Source organism: Cyprinus carpio, chromosome A19 (assembly GCF_018340385.1).
Source record: "Cyprinus carpio isolate SPL01 chromosome A19, ASM1834038v1, whole genome shotgun sequence".
In the NCBI taxonomy this organism is placed as follows: Eukaryota; Metazoa; Chordata; class Actinopteri; order Cypriniformes; family Cyprinidae; genus Cyprinus; species Cyprinus carpio.
In genome coordinates this window covers 22445880-22469165 of record NC_056590.1, presented here as the reverse complement: position 1 = coordinate 22469165, position 23286 = coordinate 22445880, and the positions used below count along the sequence as shown (strand labels likewise).

Sequence of the window (23286 nt, the reverse complement as noted above, 5' to 3'; positions counted from 1 at the left end):
TCTGCGGGTACTAATGATCTAGCAGTAGAATGTGTGCTAAGTTAGTGGATCTGGTATAAAATTTGTCCTCAAATATAGTTTTTTTCCTCATTAAAACCAAATGTGTTCATCAGTGATTGTATATCAAGAGCAGGGACACGTTTGTCTGCATTTTATTTTGTGATTTCACCCGAACGAATAGAGAGTCTCCACAAGAGTTAGCAATAGATTGAAGTGCTCGTCTGTGCACAAGCCACTGATAACGGCAGCAGTGAGCACTCAGCACGATCTTAAAAGCCTCTTATTTAACACAAACGAATCAAATTAATACTCTGCTAGTCAACTAGAGATATTTCATTTGTAATAGATATATCTTTATTGTTCAAAAACATTTGACATCCAACTTGCATTAACAGGCAAATATCTTGAATCCATGTGCTTTTTTCCTGCTTACACGTTCATGGGCCATATCTGATCTGTGCCACTTGGGAGGAAAAAATCGGAATTAGGTCACTTGAACCATGCGGTGTAAATGCAGCCTTACTAAACCTCAAACCATCCTATGTGTATATGACTTTCTACTTTCAGATGAATCCAACCGGGGTTATATTGAAAACTGTCCTGGCTCCTCCAAGCTTTATAATGGCAGTAAGAGTTTTTTTCTGTTCAACAGTCCAAAAGAGGTCCAATAAAGCGCATCCATCCATGATAAAAAGTGCCTCACACAGCTCCGGATGGTGAATAAAGGCCTCATATAGCGAATCGATACATTTTTGTAAGATAAATATCTATATTTAAAATTTTATTAATAGGAATCTCTAGCTTCCGCTAACTGTCATACGTGGTTAGCGGGCGGATTATGTAGGAAGTATGCATAGTCCATGCGCCGGTGAGAAGGGATGAACGCGAAAGCAGAGAGGAGAGAACAAAAAAAAACACTGGTCACGAATTTGATGTACCAAAAGAGGATTTGTTAAGACAGATGTCGGAAGATTTTGATATAAGCTAAGAGAAGACTGGTTTTCCTTTGCTAAAGTAATGAAAATTTGCTTCCTTTGTTCCTGTAAATGGCTTCCATATGCAACAGTTAGAGCAAGCTACAGAAAAGTGGTTATAATGTTTTTAAAATAGATATGTTTCTTACAAAAACGCATCAATTTGCTACAGGAAGGCTTTATTCACCCCCGATGCCATGTGAGGCATCTTTTATTATGGTTGGATGCACTTTATTGGACTTCTTTTGGACTGTTGAACATAAACACCTGCCCACTACCATTATAAAGCTTGGAAGAGCCAGGACAATTTTTAATATAACTCCGATTGGATTTGTCTGAAAGAAGAAACTCATACACTCCTAGGATGGCTTGAGGGTGAGTAAATCATGGGCTAATTTTCATTCTTTGGTAACCTATCCCTTTAAGTCATTCGACTCTTTATGGTTTCATGGTGCAGTTCAGTGGAAGCTAGATTATCAGAATTTCAAGTTTTGCCTCAAATATTGCTTTCCAGTAGCTCTGGCTGCTGTGTCTTATGATTACCGCCCATGGTGATAAGCCCTTTTGGTATTATTTGTCACCCAATACACAAACAGGCTCAAAAGTATTTAGCAACAACAACTCTAAAGAAATCAATGCCCTCCACCAGCCCAGGCAGCCCAGGCCAGTGCTGCTCCAATCGAGCCTGATGTTATATTGACACAATTATGGTGGGAAAGAGCAAAGCCACTCCTTTTGGTGACCACAGAACAAGGGAAGTGAGAACAGTTGGCAGATGAGTAGACGAGTATGAAGTGAGGAATTGTGGCCAGGGAAAACGAAATTGCATGATAAACTTTAACTTGACAAACTCACTTCTTGACGGCAGGCAGTGGCAGCTGTTGTGAAGTTATTGTCCTCTGCTTCACAGCTCGGTTCCCATGACCTTCTCAAACACAGGTGCACTGAGGCATGTACCTGACTGAAGTTCTAGAATTCACCAATCAAATGATTCATAGGTTACACTTTACAATTCATATTCAATTAATCAACACTATAATGCATTAGGTATCAGGAACTCACAGTGAACAATACTTTTACAACACTTATTAATCTTGGTTTATGTTCATTTCTACATACATTTTAGCCTTTCAGGTTGTATAAATTAACATTTTAATGCATTCTGAAAAGGCATGAGTTAACATTGAACAACAATCATGTTAATTTGAACAAAATTCAAATTAACATGAACCTAGATTAATAAAGCCTGTAAAAAATAAAATAAAAATTATTTTATTGCTACATTCTAAAAACGAAAAACTAAAGATATGTACTGTTTATATAGATCTTTATACTGTTGTGTAATATAAATTCTCTGATTTGCAGTATTATTTATTGCCATCTGATATTCTGAAGGTATTTTCTGTTTCTGAATTTTAGTGTAGATAACTATTTTTTGAAGGTAGCTTGACTAGAGTTAAACTACGTGAAATCATGAGTTTGTAACTTAAGCTTCAAGTGCTGAGTCTTTGTTCCTCCCAGGGTTTATTTTGCATTCTCCCCTTACAGTTTTTCCCTTGTTACTTTCACCCCAGGTTCCCTTGCTGGAGGGTATTAAGGCACTGATCTCTGTAAAGCTGCTTTAGGGTGCTTTTAAATTGAAAGAGACACCATAGAAACTGATGTGAACTGAATCAAAGTTATTATTCACAAAGAATTGTTTCTCTCTTTTAAAATATAGAGTCCTGTTAATTAATTCCATAATAGTATTTCTATTTATGTATACACACATACTTTATTTCTTTCACTTTTCTTTCTCCTTCTCTGTCTGAACTGGCCTTTGGCTGTATTATCTACATCCATTTCTCCATGTCTCATTAACAAAGACTCCTCTCACTGTCCCCCTAAGTACAGTGTTTATCTGATTAAACCCCTCAGTTTATACGTCCATGTGGGAGTCCTTCTCCTAACGTCAATAAATACATCGATAATTATTTTTAATTGAGTAAGTAATTGAATAAATGGTCCCAACTCTATGAGGCCATTATTGAGGAGCCATGAATAGCCAGCAGGAGATTTGGATGAGCTCTGATTGGCGTTTTTAAGCATTTAGTGTATTGTGCCAACAGAAGATGTCAGCCATAGCCCCAAAGCAGGTGTAATCATTAAACTCTTTCAATGGAGTATTATTATGGCCTCATATTACACCTTCAAAGACACCATAAAAAAGTAATATAGGGTGTTGGGGGGTGGAAATGAAGTGCTCTAAAAAGCCACTAAATAATTATACACAACAATTCTTATAGAATGAATCCTATTGGCTGTTTTCTCTGACTTAAATAAACCCAGTGTAGTCTAGTTCAGTTGCACGGACAAGATTAGATGCAAATAATGAAATTCAACTAACCTTGAAATTGTGCATAGTTAGGTGTAGCAAAATCCGTTTTTTAAAAATGAGAGAAAACTTTTTCCGTAACTTTTGTTGTTGACGTAAAAAAATAATAATAATAATTTGTGCATCCAGTTGCAGATTCATATATCCGTTGCTAGAAGCTGACAAATTAGGCAGATGGCGACAAAAAAATTGAACTAAACTACGCAGGGTACAAGAAATTATGACCCAAGCAACAATAAACACAGATCACTTGCAGTGAGGACAGGTTTATGTTGACCTTGGAGTGTTTTGTGCAGTGCATTACTGGTGACCAAGAACATGAAACAATCAGAGACATTTAGAAACCAAAATGTATAAATATTTTGTCATATTGTTGGGCATATGTTGGGCATTTTGTCATATTTTGCAACTTTATTATATTATATTATATTATATTATATTATATTATATTATATTATATTATATTATATTATATTATATTATATTATATTATATTATATTGCCATCTGTGTTTAAATATTTCTGTTTATAAAAGTGTATCTTCTGGTGGTGACAACCTGATTTTTAATACTTGTAAAAAAAAAATGAAAATAAAAAAGGATGGAATTAGTGAATCAGATGTACAAGTTTCTACTTAATACTATTTGGTCACCTAGTGGGATCTTCCTTCAGAATCAAAGCAGCACGACCACTGTCTGCAACTCTTTTCTCAATATGGCAATGCAGTCATATATTTTCTGTGTGCTGACACAGTATTAGAAGCTACACGCTCAAAAAGCGGCATGGAAAAGGGGTTGGTTGTGTAAGCCTTGCAGGTTATCCTGTCATTTGCACGCCGGCATTGAATCAAGGGTCTCTGCGTCAGCTCAAAAATGTACTCTACATCCCAAATACAGAGCAGCACAGCTGTGTCGTAGCAGATGCACTGCTGCAGCAACACTGCCCCCTGCTGCGTCTTCATCAGCCCTCCATAAAAAAAAACAACAACTGTTATGACACTGCTGCAGCACTTACATAAGCACACAGGCCCCATAACTATCACTATGAGCGAAGTCTTAGCACTGCTTTGAGAGCTGTGTTTGGGCTCATGAAGGGCAATGTAGCACATATTTATGAGAGCTGAAATGTTGTTTTGTTCTTATGGTGGTGAAAAAGAAACTGCCTCACTTGTGACAGATATTGAGAACAATGTGACTGGATATTCATTTGTTTTGTCTTTCTTCTTCCTTTCTTTTCTCAGAGCCAACCCGTACCACCTGTGAGAACCCTGGGATGCCCCGTTATGGTTCTCTCAACAGGACCTTTGGCTTTAAGGTAGCAGGATGACTACATATATAATTAAAAACATGTGGAGTTTGTTTCAGCTCGAGTGCTGCTCTCATTAAAGCTAAAAAGGGACAAACCAAATTCTAAGAAATAAGCACTAATATTGAACCAACTAATTTGAAATGTATTGTTTAGTATAAGAAGTTATATAAATTCTTTAATAAAAACTTTCACTCATATATTATATTTAGATTTTACTTTTACACTGATATGTTATATACTCATGCTCTATTATATTATATTATATTATTCGTAATGACAAATACAAAATATGAAAGTGCAAAAAACGAATTATGAATTTTTTTTTTTTTTTTTGCACTTTTATTACTCTGAAAGCAGTGGTTCTCAACCTTTTTGATTCCAAGGCCCACCCTTGTCCGCAACACATTTTCGAGATGTGATAATGGAAAAGTATTAATCTAAAAGATTTTACCCCAATGGAAAAGTGTTAGTGTAATATATTTTAATAAAAAGTATAAAAGTTAGAAAAGTGTTTATTTATGGAAAGTATAATTTTTGTGAATTTTTTTGTATTGGGTTTATGGATTATTTTATTTTTAATTGTTAAAATATAAATATTATTGTTATTGTGAGTTTGAATTCAAATAAGAAATGTCTTGTTTTTAAGTTGTTTTAGCTTATTTTAATGCTTGTTTAGTCTTCATTTTAAAGAATTTTAAGTCCTCTTGGCCCCGACTACCATTCTAAGATTCACTGCTTTTTAAAGGAAAAGTTAATCAAAAATAAAACATTTTATCAGATATTATCCCTTATGTTATTCCAACTTGAAACTACAGCTTCAGATGACATGGAAAATAGAGTATCAGTTGTATGGACCACTTTCACAACACATTTTTCACCGTCGCAAACCATTTTTCCACCAGTGCCAAAGATCTTTTATTGTTTCTCTGAAGATAGAAATTACAGAGCCCTGCACATGGCATGCAGGAAAAAAATAGTGGGCTAAATCATGTACACGATTTAATATTTCGTTCCCTCAATTTGCTAAATTGTGCACACGATTTCTAAATCGAGAGAATGAATTAGCAAATCGAGGGATCGAAATAGTAATCGTGTGCACGTTTTAGTACATCAAGGGAACAAATTAGTAAATCATGTGCGGGGCTCCGTAAGAAATCAATGCACTGTTTGGAATAACAATTTAATTTTTAGGTGAACTATTTCTTTAGTCTTCAGATTTAATGGTGAAAAAGAACAAATTTGCCTTCAAATAAAGATTTCATATCTTCCCTCATGAAAGCGTTCTTAATGAAAATTGACTTTTCTCAAAACACTTCAGACAAACTGCTTGTACAAACTACAAATTATTATTAAGACCTCTCAAAACTTTTTCACTTGAGGAGCGGTGAAATGTATGCATGGGTGTAATAACCACCACAGAACCACTCGCTCCACGAAAATAGAGCAAAAAAATCTGCTTCTCAGTAGTGCAAATGAATCTGATTACATTTTGTCAGGGGAGCAGGACAGAGGGGTGAACTGAGGGAGACATGAAGAGAGAAAAACAGAAACTCTGAGACTGCTGAGGAAGAGCGTTTATCACCAAGATGTGCTGGCATTAAGAATTCAAGTCGTTTCAGTAACAGAGGTCAACCCCTGCAGAGGCTTCATGAAACCGCTAAATATCATCCTTTCTATATTCGTAAATCATTTGTCTGGCCTCGAGAAAAAGGAGCCAGTCAAGCTCTTTTGCTTTCCAGGGCTTAATGATGTTGGAGTCGGTGAGAGGAGATATCGCGCACCACAGATAAGCGCCAATGTCTATGGCTCGTCAACCGTGTTCACAGTTACAGGGACATGTTAATCAATTAATGTGCTAAGCCCACATGCCACTCTGTGACGCATTGATATTTTACTTCCCTCGTATGTATACTAAAGAACAGCTCATACTCGCAGGCATATATGCAAACCTTTTTTTGTCCCATGACCTTGCTGATTATAACATACAGTAGCCACGTTCACATGAGGAGCGCTACTTTATATATTATGGAAATAAGTGACACTTTATCACCAGTGATCCGGAAAGAAGGTCACAATGGCCTCCTAAGTGCATGTACAGTACTTGTGATTACATTAGCTGTAAGTAAAGTAGGTAAGTACCATATATGAGAATATCCACCCAACATTAGCACACATCCATTTGAGCTTTTAAGAGAGCGAGTCTGGGAAGCAGATGGTGTACAATGATGCAGAAGGAACCTGAAAGATGTGAAATTTCAAGCGACACCTTTGCAGTCATGGTTTTTTGTAGCATCTGACCTCAGGAGTGAAACTCTTTAATTCAAAAACCAAAAACTGCAAGTATTAGGTGTTTAATATTGTGTTTAATCTGCCTCCAGAAGAGAGTTATGGGAGCACAATGTCTGTTGCTGTGTGTGTGTGTGTGTGTGTGTGTGTGTGTGTGTGTGTGTGTGTGTGTGTGTGTGTGTGTGTGTGTGTGTGTGTGTGTGTGTGTGTGTGTGTGTGTGTGTGTGTGTGTTGTGTGTAGGTTGGAAGTGTGTGTGTGTCTTTTTCCAGGTGTCATGGTGCCAGTTTCCAGTGTCAGCCTGGTCACCTGCTGCAGGGCTCCACCACACGACTCTGCCAGGCTGATCTAACCTGGAGCGGGACCCAGCCGGAGTGCATCCGTAAGTGTTCTCCATAACACACTGTTAAAATTCCAGTTTATATTTGTGGGTGAAGTTTCTCATTTATAAAGGTCAATGCAGAATGTATTTGTATAATTAAGCTACAGAGAAATGGGTCAAGTACAAGTCAAAGCTGAGACCAAAAGAGAGTTGAGTTCATGTTCAGACAAAGTCCACATGCTCCCGAGTTCATGACAAGACCAAGATCTTGAAAATATGGTCTTGGACTTGGCCTTGAGTCAGAGTCCAAGACCATAATTTCATGCTCTTGGTCTTGGCCCTCAAATCTGAGTCCAAGACCATAGTTTCTTGTTTTTGGTCTTGTCTTGGCCGTCAAGTCCAGTACCATCATTTAATCCTCTTGAGCTTGATCTCAGTCGTAAAGTCCTAGAGTCTGAGGCCATTATTTCATGGTCTTTGTCTTGGACCCTGGACCTAAGTCTGAGTCCAAGATCATCATTTCAGGTCTTGTACTCTTTGTTGAATCAGACTCAACCCTATTCTGGTCTCGAACTTGACTCGAGCTCTGTCCAGTTAAACTTGAATTAACAATTAAATGCCAAGTGTTCTACAAACAAGAGATTAACATCAGTTAACTTGCATTTGAGACACCATATGGCCAGTTATGCTGTGTTTTTGCTCTGCTAATGACAGTAGTTCCAGCAAGTTCATATTCATAATGATTGTTCATTTCACAACATCCATCACATACTACTAAGTCTAAAGTATTCATTCCACTGAAGAAAGTAGGACATGTTTATTTCTGTTCTTATATTAACATCAGAAGAAAATATGGTGGAAAAATGAACACAATCTTTTGCAATATAAGCTTTTACAATGCAACATTAAATGCTAGAGTGAACTACTCGCCTGTTGTTTGGAGAAAGATGTCTGGGCTTGATAGAAGTTACTTTTTTTAGTCTGCCTGAATATAGATGTTTATAGCTATAGTTTCTGTTAGATTGATTACAATTTAGATGTAAATGTGCTCTCCCTTCTCATATAAATTAGAATCCACAACCATCAAATGATGTCATAATTCTCAGTGGCACGCTCCTGATAGCCATTTTATACTTTGTGATTGCTATTAAAGGAAATACTCCACATAGTAAGCCAGAAATCACAGCAGCTACACTGTCAGTGTGAAAACACCATGTGAGTTACATTGTGAATATTGCTCATTGCGTGAACTAGCAGTGTGAAACAGACCTTTGGGTGACTCTGAGACGACTGTAATGATCTGACCAATGTATTGCTTCTCTGAGGTTCATTTAAACAGATGATGTACATACTCAACCATACTAAAAGAGAACCACTTATCTCATATTATCTGAAAGATGGAAGATTAATGTTTCCCACACAATGGCCACTTGAGTTGAATTGCTTCTGAATTATGTGGGTAATATATGAGTTGTGATACCCTGACTACACTCCCCTGGTTGACTTCATCAATTGACAAATCACTGATCTCTTAGTGAGAAAGGTCCGTCTGTGCTCTTAGAGGGTTAAAGCAGACTAACCCCTTGAATAATCCATTTTAATTTCTGTGCTTAAAATAAAATGCTTCGTTTGTTTAGTTACAATACCGACAGGTTGCTCTTTTTTGTCTCTTTTTCATCTTATTAGTGTGTTAATACCCCTGACATCACCTTAGTTTATCTAAAATGGATGAAGATGATTCACTCAGGTCTGATGGGTTATCATGGTGGGCTACGAGGCTTGTGATTGGATTATGTCCATTTACCAACAGAAGCTCCAAAATCAACAGCATTAAAGCAGGCTGAAGTACGAGAAAACAGCTGGCTTCCAATTTCACAAAACAGATTGCCATTCAGTTGATGCTTTCTAAAGCTAATTACATTTTGCATCATGCCACTGCCCCAAAGTTCTGTCATTGTTTTGCAAAAATTTGGAAATTAAAGAATGAGATGGCAAGGAAGACACAGCACTTCCCCCCACTTAATTGTAAATCTGTGATAAAACAGCTTTTGTGTGCTTGCACCTAATCACACTGTTTTTTTTCCCCCAAGAATAATCGAAATCATTCTGTAATTACGCACTGTAATTTTGTTTACACAGAGCAGTTGGCTACTCACAGAGTCAGGCTGAGTGCTAAATCATCTTTCTCATTCCCCTCTTTTATTTTACACAGAATTGGATAATGACTGGTTGTCCTTTCCATTAGCGTTCCACTAGATTCGTCTCCAAAGAAATCATGTTTTGTTTTTTTTCTTGTGGACTATATCATATCATATAGGGATGTTTTGGCATGCAAAAAGCTATAGACTGGTAGTGTGAGTATGTAAAAAATACATTCATTATATACATTTATTAAGTTATTTATTTTTGGAAAAAAAAACAGAGATAATTGATTGTGTTCATGTCAAGTATTTGCACAATTTGGGAAAATGTATTTTATTTTGTTATAAGTAAAATTGGCATGATTATGTACTTGTTGGTTTTAGTATCATTATTTTATTCACAACACATCAAATCATACATAATTTTAAACTCTGATCTCTCCTTTAAAATTTATTTTGATCTTTTGGTATCAGTATTAGAAAAGAACATCCAGTCATTTCTCCAGGTTAATTTAGTATGTATAACAATATGAATTTAATGTCAAAGAAGTTTGAGGCACATTTTGATTTACATTTTCTCAATAAATGATCAAAATTTATTGCAATAAACCATGCACTCCCATATTATGCAGAAATTTAACTGGAAACCATAATAGTTTCTTTCCCTGGTTACTTTTCTTTTGTGGATGCACTGTTGATGTAGTGATCATGGATAGAAACCCTTATCAAAGTCTGGGATAAAAGAACTGGGTCCAGTGTACCAAGCCAAAATCTCAATCCGGCTACTTTTGATCAAAGTCATAGTGATGGTGGAGCTGTTGGAATGACTGAGTGAGCATTGGCTTGCGTTTGATCTGCTGGTGTGACAGGTAAAGGTGCGCTACCTTTAAGTGCCGTCTGCCAGCATGCATCAATGTCTGCCACATTCAAGGGTCTCCACCAGCTTTTGTAGGCACAGGAACATGGCAGTGTCAGCTACTGAGGGAGAGAGCATAGATCCTCTTTAAAGAAACATGCCATGTTGTCTTAAAAGTTCAAACTTCATTTAGATTTTGCCCACTGAAGTTTGAAGTCTGATTATAAGAGGACCGAGGCTGTTTGCTGGATTGTCTTTTGTTTCTTTTTTTCAATTACATTTTGTTTCCTTTGTAGCCCACAGCTGTAAACAGCCAGAAAGTCCTCCTCATGTGGATGTTGTGGGTATGGATCTGCCTTCCTATGGTTACACGCTTATCTACACCTGCCAAACTGGTTTCTTTTTGTCTGGCGGCTCTGAGCATCGGGTCTGCAAGTCTGATGGAACCTGGACTGGGAAAATGCCTGTGTGTCGAGGTATCAAACACTTCACATTGTCTGCCAGCACTTTTAACATTCCTATAGCATGCATGCAGAATATTCCCATCAGAAACATTCAAACATGTCCCCTCAGATTTTACTAATTGGAATTTGAATGCAATAAATTGATTTTATTAAGTCTTATTTAAATTTTTTTTTTTTTTTACTTTATGACATTTTATTAATTTTATACAATATTATCAATGAGACATAATTGACTATCAAAAAGTAATTGTGTTTCCTTTTCATACAACAAAAATGCAGGGGAATGACTGGCTGTTCGATTGCATTTTTGCCTCATTTATTAATATACCATTGAAGTTTGGGGTCAATAAGATTTTTTTAAAAGAAATTAATACTTTTATTCAGGTAGGATGCATTAAATGGATCAAAAGTGGCCCTAAAGACATTTAAAATGTTACAGAATTTCTATTTAAAAATAGTTCTTTTGAACTTAATATTCAAACAATCTTGACAAACATTTGTTTTCAACATTTGTAATATTAAGAATTATTTCTTGAACACAAAATCAAAACATTAGAGTGATTTTTGAAGTATCATGTGAAACTGAAGACTGGAATAATGAATGCTATTGTAATGATAAATTACATTTTACAATATTTTCAATAATTATTTTAAATTGTAATGATATATCACAATATTCTTATAGTTTGATAAAATAAATGCAGCCTTGGTGAGCATAAGAGCTCACATTACATTTATAACTTATAAACAAGTACTAAATTAAGTACTAAAGTGTTTTCATTTCTTTTCATTCATGCCTTATTTCACATAGACCACCACCAAGAGCCTCCGTCAAAAAATTAGTTAATGATATCCCTGATTCCATAGCCTTTAAATTTTAAAATTAAATGTAATTGAATTGTCTATTCTCTATTATCACACATTTTGTTAAACCAGACATGATTACGCCTTTCTGATAACTGTGCACATAAATTTGCACTTCCTGCCCAAGTGAGCGTGTGCTCAGGTGGGGTGCCGGAGCACTAGCATGTGGCCAGCATGCTGCAGTGCTGTGATTTTATCTTCCTCGTCTTTATCCTGCAGCTCTGAGCATTGCCCCAGCAGCCAGCACATGCCGCCATGCATGCACACAGCTGTGCACTTCAGGCTTTCCAGTAATTACTGCACATAAACAGATGTGATTGTCTATAAAAAACAATTCCCGAGTGGTCGACACAGAGCTTCTCCAAACTGTGATGGGGCTGTGTTTCTCCCATATTTTTCTGCGCCTATCATAAACTGCCTCCATTTGAATGTTCAGTTATGCTGCTTGATATGTTGACCATGTCACCCTCTGCTGTCTGCAGTCACCTGATTTTTCTTGGTGAAAGGGAAGAAAGGAGGCACACTGTTGCCTGGGGATGTTACTGTACGCATGAAATGATAAAAGTGGTGACAATTTGATCTGTCAATCTTTTTTAAGAGAAATGCCTTTATTCATTTTTGCTCTTTCTTTCCCAGCGGGCTCCAAACTCTCTGAAAAGCCTATTAAACCAGTCCCAGGGACACCGAGTCCGAAGCTAAATGGTGGGTGCACTGTTATTATGAAATGGGGTTTCATTTGAAAGACCACTTATGAGTGTTAAGTGCACCTCATTAAGGATGCATAATTTTGGCTGAACATCTCCTCTATTTGGCCTCAGAGAGCAATGGTACCTTAAACAGTTGCTATCCGTGATGTATTCCAGACCACAGCCCCAGGAGGAGGGGACTAATGAGGAGAAAACGGTTTCCAGTCAGTTTGACTGTAAAGTAGTCTGGCAGCTGCAAGAAACTCAACTAGAATCACAAGATCATCCTACTGAACTTTGCCAGACTTTCTTAGAGCATATTGCATGTCTTACGTTTATATACTTAGAGAGCAGGATTAAGTAAGAGACACGCTGGTGTGCAGTAAAGCTCCTGCAGGCAGGAGCACCTACAGCAAATATGACTCCTCTGAGTCACTTTCTAGAGTCCATGACAGAAAGGACAAACTGGATATCCAATATGTTTCCAGAAACTGATGGATCCCAGGATCAGTAAGGCACAGAGAACCCTTCGAGCTACTGGGTCCTGAAATGGCAGATTACAGGAAAATTGACTGCCTTTGTAAAGACTCAGAGCTTGATATCTGAGAACTCCGGCCAACACATTTTTTCTTATCTGACTCCATTATAAATATCTTAAGAGAATAACTGAATACTTTGAATTATATGCTAAATTATGGCTATTTATTTATTATGGCTAATTTGACTTAATCATTTGCCTTGCTTAAGCAGTAAGATATGAGAGGCTAAATTACTGTACATAAATATATTAGGGCTGTCAATCAAAGTAGAAAGCCATTGTTGTGTTATATGAGAAAAGCATGAAATAGATATTACAAAAAGTAGCTTTAGAATTTTTTATTATATATTATATAGTATGTATTGTATTTTTTTTTATATAGTTTAGTTTTTGTTTGTGTTTTTTTTTTTTTAATATAACATATATATATATATATATATATTATATATATATAGATATATTATATATATATAAAAAATGTAATATCCATTTTATAATGTCAAATAGATTTTTATAAAATAGATCACACAAAATATAGCTCTATATACATAGAAATAGAAATAGAAATATATATATTATTTATATATATATATATATATATATATACTATATATATAGGTTCCTGATGTATTCTGTATGGAACTGGCCCTTATATATATATATATATATGTGTATTAAGTGACAATCTATGGTTCATACACAGATGGTTCATATAAACAGTAATTGTTTGGCATTAGTATTTTAGCATGACTGAAACAATGTGTCGACCAATCAGCTGCCATATCTATAAAAATATTTTGCTTAATTTTTTTCTGATACTACATACTGTACTCTCTTTTGGCAATATATTATATAATATAGTTGTGATTAGGTGTCTAATATAGTTGTGATTAGGTGTTTTGGAGTTTATTGTTTTTAGTTTGTTGTATTTTAGAAATGTAAATTTATGAAATGTAATTTTTAAGATGTGTGTATGTGGGTGTTTTTTTTTCTAGAATATGATATGTCCAAGAATAGATAGTAATGATTTGCACTGAATAATATTATTTTAATAATATTATGAATAATATTGAATGTGTCTTTCATTTGTTTATTTATTCACAGTTCCTGATGATGTATTTGCCCCTAACTATGTTTGGAAGGGCTCATACAACTACAAAGGAAGAAAACAACCAATGACTTTAAGTATCACAAGCTTTAATACAACCACGGGTAGAGTTAACGTCACATTAATGAGCAGCAACATGGAACTACTGCTTTCAGGTTGGTTTATTGTTAAACTCTGCAGATTTACTGAGCTGTCAGAACGTCTCGGATGAAGGGAACGGAGACATCATGTTGTGATAACACTAGGGGTCTAACTTGGGAGCCCAATCATCTCTGAGTTTAAGAAAAAACAGCAATGAAAATTGGCTAGTGGCATTTGCACCCCGAGTCACTCCCAGTGCACACAGGTATATAAGATGGTAGGTTTTACATTGAGAAACCGAGAACGTGTTCCGGCAACAGCAAGTGATTCAAGATTGTGGTATGGGGACATAAAGTCTCGGTTCCCTTCATCAGGGAACAAGGGTTACATACATAACCGAGATGTTCCCTATCTGTCGCTCACTACGAGTTATGTCGTGACGACATTAGGGGTCTATGGTAAATGCCACAATTTCATCCTTTATCACGTTTTAGGTGGATGGTGGAGGTGTTCGCTACAACCTTTTTTCTCGGTAAGAAGAACACCAATTTATGAACAGACTCCACTTCAAAGCATAGGCTTGCCTCATAGAGGGAGCTCTAGCCTGAGTGATAGTGTCTACCACTGCTGGTGGCAGATCACTTAGGTCTGCCATGTCACGTCCAGGAGCCACACATGGAGGTTCCAGAGATCTGGACGCGGGTGCCAAATGGTGCCCAGCCCCTGAGAAAAAAAGGTCCTTCCTCAGGGGGATGTGCCAGGGAGGGGCTGTCACGAGGAGCATGAGTTCCAAAAACAAGGTCCAGGTGGGCCAGTAAGACGCAACCAACAGGACCTGTTCCTCATCCTCCCTGACCTTGCACAGTGTCTGTGCGAGCAGGCTCACTGGGGGAAACGCATACTTGCACAGAGCCAGGGGCCAGCTGTGTGCAGGTGCATCAGTGCCCAGGGAGGCCTGGGTCAGGGAATAGTACAGCTGGCAAGGGGAGGACTCGTGGGAAGCAAACAGGTCCACCTGAGCTTCCCCAAATCGACTACAAATCAGCTGAACTGCCTGGGGATGAAGTCAACGTTCTCTGGGAAATTTGAGCTGTCGTGAGAATGCGTCAGCTGCACGATTGAGCTCTGACTACAGAGGAGGAGATGGCGGGCGAGTTGTGACATGCGACATGATCATAGACTGCCCTGTTGGTTGATGTATGAAACAGCTGCAGTGTTGTCTGGCTGCTTGTCCAGCATCGGCCGGAACTGCCGCAAAGTTAGATGCACTGCCAGCAACTCCAGACAGTTGATGTGCCAAAGCAGTTGAGGTCCTGTGACAGTTTCACCACACAGGCCAGCCTTGGAGATGGGAGCGTCACGAAAACACACTTTGTCAACATCTCTTATGTAGACCAGGCTGAGCCAGAGATGGCACTCCTGGACCACCAGAGTGGACATCGCCTTCCCAAGGGACCGCATCGTGACTTTCATCGCCCAGAGGGCGAAGTCAGTCACCATGTACAGCTCCTGCATCAACCTCGGGTCGGTACTACCTTTGCGCATTTGTTAAGGCCTTGGCTTGGTGAACTTGCAGGATAGCCATGGCATACAGGGCAAAGGTGGCTTGGCCCATAACACTATAAGGTTTGGCAGCGAGAGCTGCCAACAGCTTACAGGTTCTGGATGGGAGACGCGGACAATTCCTCCAAGTGGCGGCATTTTGTGGGCACAGGTGCAGCGCAACCGCTCTCTCCACCTGGGGAATGCCAACGGACCACCTAGCCGTCCCACTATCGAGGGTAATAAGGACAGAAGAAAGAGACAAATGGCTTGTGGTCATAAAAGGGGCCATCCACAACTACGTCACTTCCTCATGCATCTCTGGGAAGAAAGGAACCAGAGTAGAACGGGGTTGTGATCCGCTCTCCACACTGAGAAACCAATCATCAAGCCGCGAGCGCTCAGGGTTGGGCGGTGTATTCACCTCCAGCCTGATGCTCACATCTGCCCCAGCAAGCATGGCCATCAACTCTAGGTCCGATTTGGCGGTGGAGACAACACCCGAGGGGGGCAGCCCCGCAGAATCTTCATCCTCAGAGGTCAATAGCTCATCCCCCGATACTGCAATCGACATCTGATCCCCCGGCAGCACACTGAATGAAATGCGGGGATCACCATAAGACAGCCAAACAGAATCAGCAGCCGCACAGGACAAGCGCTGCAGGAAGAGTGAGAGGTCTGTGGGGCATGGCCCGGTGGAGAAGCTCTCACTGTCACCCTCAAATCTCCCAGAGCACTAGCCGGCGGTCCTCTGTTCGTGGCAAAGAAACCAGGACAGGTAGTGACAGAGGGGTCTGCTCCTTTCCCTTCAAGAATTGAGAGACGCGATCACATTGTTGCCATGGTCATGCACTCGCAGTGCGGGCATGAACCATCCATGAATGCATCTTCAGCATGCTGAATGCCCATACATGGAAGACAATGCTCGTGACCGTTGTCAGAGAACAAGAAACGACTGCAACAAAGAGAAAACGGACAAAATGGCGTCTTTAAAAAGACGTGAGTCATCCGTGATTTGCTCTTTTAGGAAATCTGCTCTTTTAGTTAAAGCGGCCAAGGGATTCCCTGAAAGGGACACCGCTGTTCGCACCATACCACCAAACAGAACAGCTTCCCAACACAGAGGATTAATGGCTTTGTGGAGTATAACAGCTTTTCATACAACCACTCGGCTCCGAAGCAAAAATCTAATGAGTAGATGCGCACTGTCACCTTGAGTGGCTCAGCCAATTTTCATTGCCGGTTTTTTTTTTTTTAACTCAGAGATGATTGGACTCCCAATAATGTCCTCCCTAATGTCATCACAACATAACTCATAGTTACCGACAGATAGGGAACAAATTATAATACAGGCATACAAACACAGGTAGCAAACATGAGGACTGTGTGTTCCTACTATCACAGAATCTGATTCGACCCATCAGAGTAAAATTAAACTAGACCATTAATGAGTTAGATCATTAGACTGACTGTACCACCTTCCTCTTCCACTCATGAGACTCACAAGTCTTTATAAAGCTGACATATGCTTTAAATCATCTAATTAATCTTAGACACTGCTGTTGGCCAGCCATCAAAAATAATCACTGGTGAATAAACCACCAGTCACGCATGTTAAATATGGACTTGTCGTAATGGTAATGTGATCATAACGATGGGAGTAACAGCAAACCATCAACTGATTAGTCATCAGCATGTTGGAGTGCAATGAAATCTATCTGTTCACCCAAAATGCTGGAGTGCCATTAGCCATCTCTATATGTTCTCAATTAGGTTCTTGTTTGTAGTTTAGAAAGTGGGCAGTTAGGTCAGGAGGAGTGCTTGTAGACAAAGAGCAGTGTATAGGTAATGCAGGGCTTGTCAATACTTTTATTTTGTGGTCAGACTAAAAAGTGTGTGCATTTCTGCAGTCAGAGAAAATGACCAAGACAAGAAGAGAGAAATAAGAGATTAAAATGTGTACGTGAAGCATGTAGACAGCTGTCTGCTCTCTATTCTCTGTCGTAGGTGTTTATAAGAGCCAGGAAGCACGTCTGATGCTGCTGGTGTATCATGTGAAAGCGTCCTCACCCACCACACTCAGCAAGATCAAAGAAGAGCAGTGGACCCTGGATGGATTTGTATGTGCACATGTGTCTTGTTTTAGTGCTATTATCTTTTTAGGTTGTTTTGTACAGAAGAATACAGTGTTATATACTAAAATGCAATGGAGGATGCAGTACACGCATACTGTACTTGAGTTAAAATACAGATATGCTGATAAAGTATTGCTCCAGTAAAAGTACAACTATATTACATTTCTTCCAGGATTATTATAGTTACCTAAAATTAAAGCCATAAAACATTTTCATTACTTGAAATAAAATAAACATGGAAATTCTCATTTTGATTTAGTTTAACTTGTACTAAAATAACTAAAACTATAACTGAATTAAAAAATAATGTAAACTATATAAACATATATAAAAAGAACAATGATAAAAACACACAACAAAATTACTAAAATTTAACCAATTATTAGAATGAAAATGAAAACAGAAAATATAAAAATAAAATTGATTCAAAATATTAATAAAATTATAATAGTATATTAAAACTAAAATAACACTTACTTCTACTTCAGTAAAAGTACAAAAGTAATCAACTACTGCAATCATATCCTGGGGTGTACTGGCCATCTGGAGCACTGGGACATTTCCCGCTGGCCTGACGGTCATTCTGGCCTGCTGTGCAGTCAGCTTGACGTGTGATAGGCTGATATGCAGCTAGGAATGAATTGATGGACCTCTCAGAATCTACTAAACAGGCAATCATGGTTTGAAAATGACACTACCACATGACCCAGCGTCAGCGACGCACTAACTGTTTGGCTGTATCCAGAGGCTATATTTTCGACAGTCGTGCAGCCGCGAAGGTGGCCTGGGATGAAGTAAAATTCCCGGCCTGAATTATTTTCTCAGTCCTCCACTGATCATATCAGCTGAATTAAAAAATGAATCATTAAATACGATTTGTGATCAGCTGAATCATCTCAAAAGAATGAGAATGAATATTTACTGATCAAACCTGACTATCTGGTTCTGACAGCGGGTGCTGATTTCTTCACTTCAGTGTAACAAGGAAAGGCATGTTTTTTCTGAAACATACATTAGTGAAGTGAAACGTCAAATATCATGCTTTAGAATGTAGTAACATATAAGTTTCTGGTAATTTAATGAACTTAAAATTTACTGAAGTATAGTTAAATTAAAAAAATGAATTACTGTCCACCATTAATAATAATTAATAAGATATTTCAGCATGTTGATAATTTCTTTGTCAGATTATCTTCAATCTGTGTGAGCAGTAGTGATTGTAAATGGAAAATATATTCCCATTGGTCTGCAAGGCAGTTGATCTGTTTGATTGTTTGCCGGCAGGTGTCTGCTGAACCAGATGGGTCCACATATGTATTTCAAGGCTTTATACAGGGTAAAGACTACGGCCAGTTTGGCCTGCAAAGGCTAGGTATGGAAGCCCATCTTGATATTTTTTTGCATGCTGCATTGTTTCATTGTGAAATATTTTATCCCATCCTGTTTTATCAATGTTTCAACAATTTTGGCAAAAAAAGTTAATAACACACAAATGCATACAAAAATGAAAATGAATGTTTCTCGATCTCTTGCAGGTTTGAATATGTCAGAAAGTAATAATTCTTCAAATCCACCACATGGTACAAACAGTAGCTCTGTGGCCATAGCAATCCTTGTGCCTTTTTTCGCCCTGATATTTGCAGGCTTCGGATTTTATCTCTATAAGCAGCGGTGAGTCTTGCTGTCTATCCTTGTTTGTCAAAGTTTGTTTGTGGAGTTGTTATTCTAGACGGATCAGAACGAATTTAAAAATTAGTCTCTGACAAAATCATCATCATTTGTTGCAGAATGGAAAGAAATAGATGGTGACAGATACTGTCTTTAGGGACAGAATTAGCTCATTTGCAGGTTATTGAATGTGATCATAATTAGATGCTACCTTTCTTCCCTGCATGATTCCACGTATACCCGCTGCCACTCGACGTCTTTCCAAACTCTCAAAGCTGCTGCAGATTTTTTTCTAATGACGTTCTGATGTCATGTCTTGTGTGTTTGTGTTGTTTCACTCTGACAGGACTACTCCAAAAACCCAGTACACAGGCTGTTCAGTTCACGAGAACAACAACGGGCAGGCCGCCTTCGAGAACCCCATGTACAACACCAACGCAAAGTCCTCGGAAAGCAAAGTTGTCCGATTTGACCCCAATCTGAACACAGTCTGCACAATGGTATAATTAGGTCCGCCTGACTTGAGAACATCTGTGGAGTTTTTTGTTTTTTTTTTTATTTAAGGATTTTTGCTTTGTTTTTTTAAATGGAGGTGGAAACAATCGCATTACAGTCGTGGACGGATTTGTCTGAGACTCACAGAGGATGTCTAGCACAAACGCTGTTGCCCTTCCTCTGATATATAAAGCACACTCTTCAGGAACCATTTGACCATGTGCGTCTGCGAAGGACATGTATGAAATATGAAACATTGTCATGGGGGATTTTTTTTTTGGAAGACTCACTCTAAAAAGCTTCTTCATGATGGAAAGCATGAAGAGATTCTTCTGCTACCTTATTCACACTCCGTGAGTGCTTCTTCACAGTTGACTGGGTATTTTTTTAGGGGAAAGGGATCTGTAAATCTACTTGCATATATATGAGGAGCATTCACCACCTATATTTTTGTGCTATATATTACCACATGGGAGAGGCCAAGAGAGAACTATTCTAGCAAGAGTTCATGAGGAGATTCACATCGACCGATACATTTTTTTCCCTGATGGTTTTGTATGGTATGCAAAGTTTTATTTACAGCGCATTCACAGTCATTCATTTAGCTTTGGTTCCTAAAGACACCAGTCATCTCTGTGATGGGACATTGCGGCATTCTGTAATGTATGATGTGTTTGGGTAAAACTAGAGAGAAAATGTGTGGAAAAAATGGTGTGTCATTACCTCCTGAGGATTTTTATTTTTAATAATTGTTATAGATCTTTGATATTCAGTATGTGTGTCTTTTGATAAGCACCCATCTTCAGAATGGGCCGTAGGACAAATGTCAGCATTTTAACCTGAAGCCTGCAGATTAATTTTTCTTTTCTATTTCTTTTTAATTGATGTTTCAGTGCGGAAGTGTCATTGAGCTCCATTTGTATTTGGGAAACAAATTTGATATGATAATTTGGTTATAATTATAACAACTTGCCATTCTTATTATTGCTGTTATTATATAAAAATTTGTATAAAATGAAATGCACTTGACATTTATACAGTATACTTTTATATAAACCTCGGATTACATACAGTAACAGACAAATGCATGTTTCTTAAGGTATATTGATATATGGTGGCAACAATATGATCGTATCTATCGTGTACATACAGCCCGTGAAACACCTTTCCAGTTATGTCTGACCTTGTTGTGTTTTACACTGAATACATTCATAAAATCTGCAGCAAAGGTTGATGATTTGACCTAAAAAAAAAAACTAAGTTAACCTAAACAAACTTATTATGAAGAAAATGCAGACATATCACATTGTCAACATGAGAGGCACACTATATGTGTTAGGAGATGAAGTTATAAACACTTTGTGTCATAAAAAATCAGGGTCAGACACAGTTGGTGATGTGCTTCCAGGCCTGCAAGCTGTGAGATTCATTCCAGTGCCTTCTAAAGTACTCACCACCACATTTTCCTAAACAGGTCATATTGAAAGGTTATTGAAAATAATCGTGAATGTGATACTACAGTCCAGGTACGCTGTTGTGCATTGGCAGGAGTGAATGCTGCAGTCTTCAGGAGGCTATGCTGACATCACTGTCCCGGAGTTCCAAAATCCAACAAACCAACCTGTGATATTTTCTGCGTTCATTTTTGCACTCAGCCATAGGGATTTGCAGTCTTGCACGTCATTGACATTACTGAATTATTTTAATTTATTATTTATATCTAGGAATTTTTTTAAAATACATGGCAGATTTTTACACAGTGCCTACCAAAAAAACCATGTGACCCAGGTCTGCTGCTTCCTCACTTCCTCTACTCATTACTCACCTCTGCCATATAGTTTAGTTTATGTATTTTAATTTCTCCCCGCCAATGAAATATGAAGTTCAGATATTTCGTTTTATCCAACACTGTTGCCCGTGTGAGACATTTTAAGTTCCTCCGCCAGTCTGAACTTATTTGCCAACAACAGCTTTTGCTATAACTGACTGCAATAAAAGAAAACACACATTTATGATAAAAATAGACACTTTTCGATCAAACAGATGAATATTTGCAGTACAGCTTGGTACTCCTCCCATGATAATGCATTCAAAAGAAATATAAAAAGAGGGTAAAAAAAATTATAAAAAAGTTTTGTAAAGAAATATATTTTTGTGAAGAAATTATTTGTAAAATGTATGAAACTTATGTAAATTTTCAATGCAATGTAAGATTAAAAAGGCTAATTCCTTTTGTAATGAGTGTGCTGTCTTTTCATAGTTTTGATGATCTGGAGCATTTACTCAAGTTTTTTCTTGTGGAATTAGATCAATAATAAAATGTGGGCTGCAAAGATAAGCCAAAAATCATCAGACAAAAGATATCATCATGTTTTGAAACATTTTCTTAATATTATTCAAATAACCCATCAGATCCATCTCATAAGCTCAGTGTGAGCATTGTTCTGCACACAACATGACTGATTAGAATTTCACAATTAAACATTCCTGTTTACCCCCTGCTTAAATGTCACACTTGTTGGCTTCAGTCACATTTGTGTTGCTATGCAACCACTTGATTGATACCTTCTATCACAATTTGATGCATTGAGTGCAGGAGTTAGAAGCTGCTGAAATCTCTGTGTGGAGCAATCTAATTTCCCCTTTGACACTGTCTTAACTGCAGTAGCTATTTGTAAATTAATAAACTCCGCCCATGACAGCTGCGATTGACACATCCAACAAGTCACAATGTTGTAGAGTGAACCTATTTTGGCTGATCACAAAAAAGAAGATACTTCCAGCAAACATCTGAAGAAGTCAGAATATTGTTTTCCTGTGGCCCATGAGGAAGTTAAGGGAGTAAGTATATGACCTAAATGCTGCCATTTTGCTGTTAATTGCAAAGATCTTTTTTTTTTTTCAGAACACAGCTCGATTTAAAGTTGGTGTGCATACTTGGAATTTGTGCACACACACACAGCAGTGAGTAGTGAACAAACACACATGCATACACACCCAGAGCAGCACCTGGGGAGCAGTTGGGGGTTTGGTGCCTCGCTGAAGGGTCTCACCTCAGTCGTGGTATTGAGGGTGGAAGAGAGCACTGTATGTTTGATGATATTGAGGGTGGAAAAGAGCGCCGTACATGCACTCCCCCCACCTACAATCCCTGCCAGTACCAAGACTCGAACCTTTGGGTTACAAGTCCGACTCTCTAACCATTAGCCTACTAAATGGCCACATAATGGGTCAAGTATGGCATCTACCAGCAGGGGTGAACTGCTTAATCTAACCTGCCAAATGACCCCCTAGTGTGAATTCTAATATAAATTCTATTTGTCGGTTCAACCAGAGACATGAAAATATATCTGAGAGAAATTAAAAATCTTTATTTGATTCAAAGTTTAATCAAAAAACATGCCACAATGTGAGGAAATAAATCTTAAATATTTTTAAATAAATAC

At 38.0% G+C, this 23286-nt stretch overlaps 1 protein-coding gene across 1 annotated transcript in view; it reads left to right on the top strand.

Annotated features, from left to right (window-relative positions):
- Positions 1-22078, top strand: part of LOC109112264 (CUB and sushi domain-containing protein 3-like) — a 369075-nt gene extending 346997 nt beyond the window's left edge. The window contains 9 exon segments of the mRNA XM_042777094.1: positions 4589-4662; positions 7184-7322; positions 10556-10735; positions 12224-12289; positions 13916-14074; positions 17550-17662; positions 18962-19049; positions 19213-19348; positions 19692-22078. Coding sequence (XP_042633028.1) covers positions 4589-4662; positions 7184-7322; positions 10556-10735; positions 12224-12289; positions 13916-14074; positions 17550-17662; positions 18962-19049; positions 19213-19348; positions 19692-19851 — 1115 coding nt within the window. The 3' untranslated portion in view covers positions 19852-22078.
- Positions 22079-23286: the final 1208 nt, after the last annotated feature.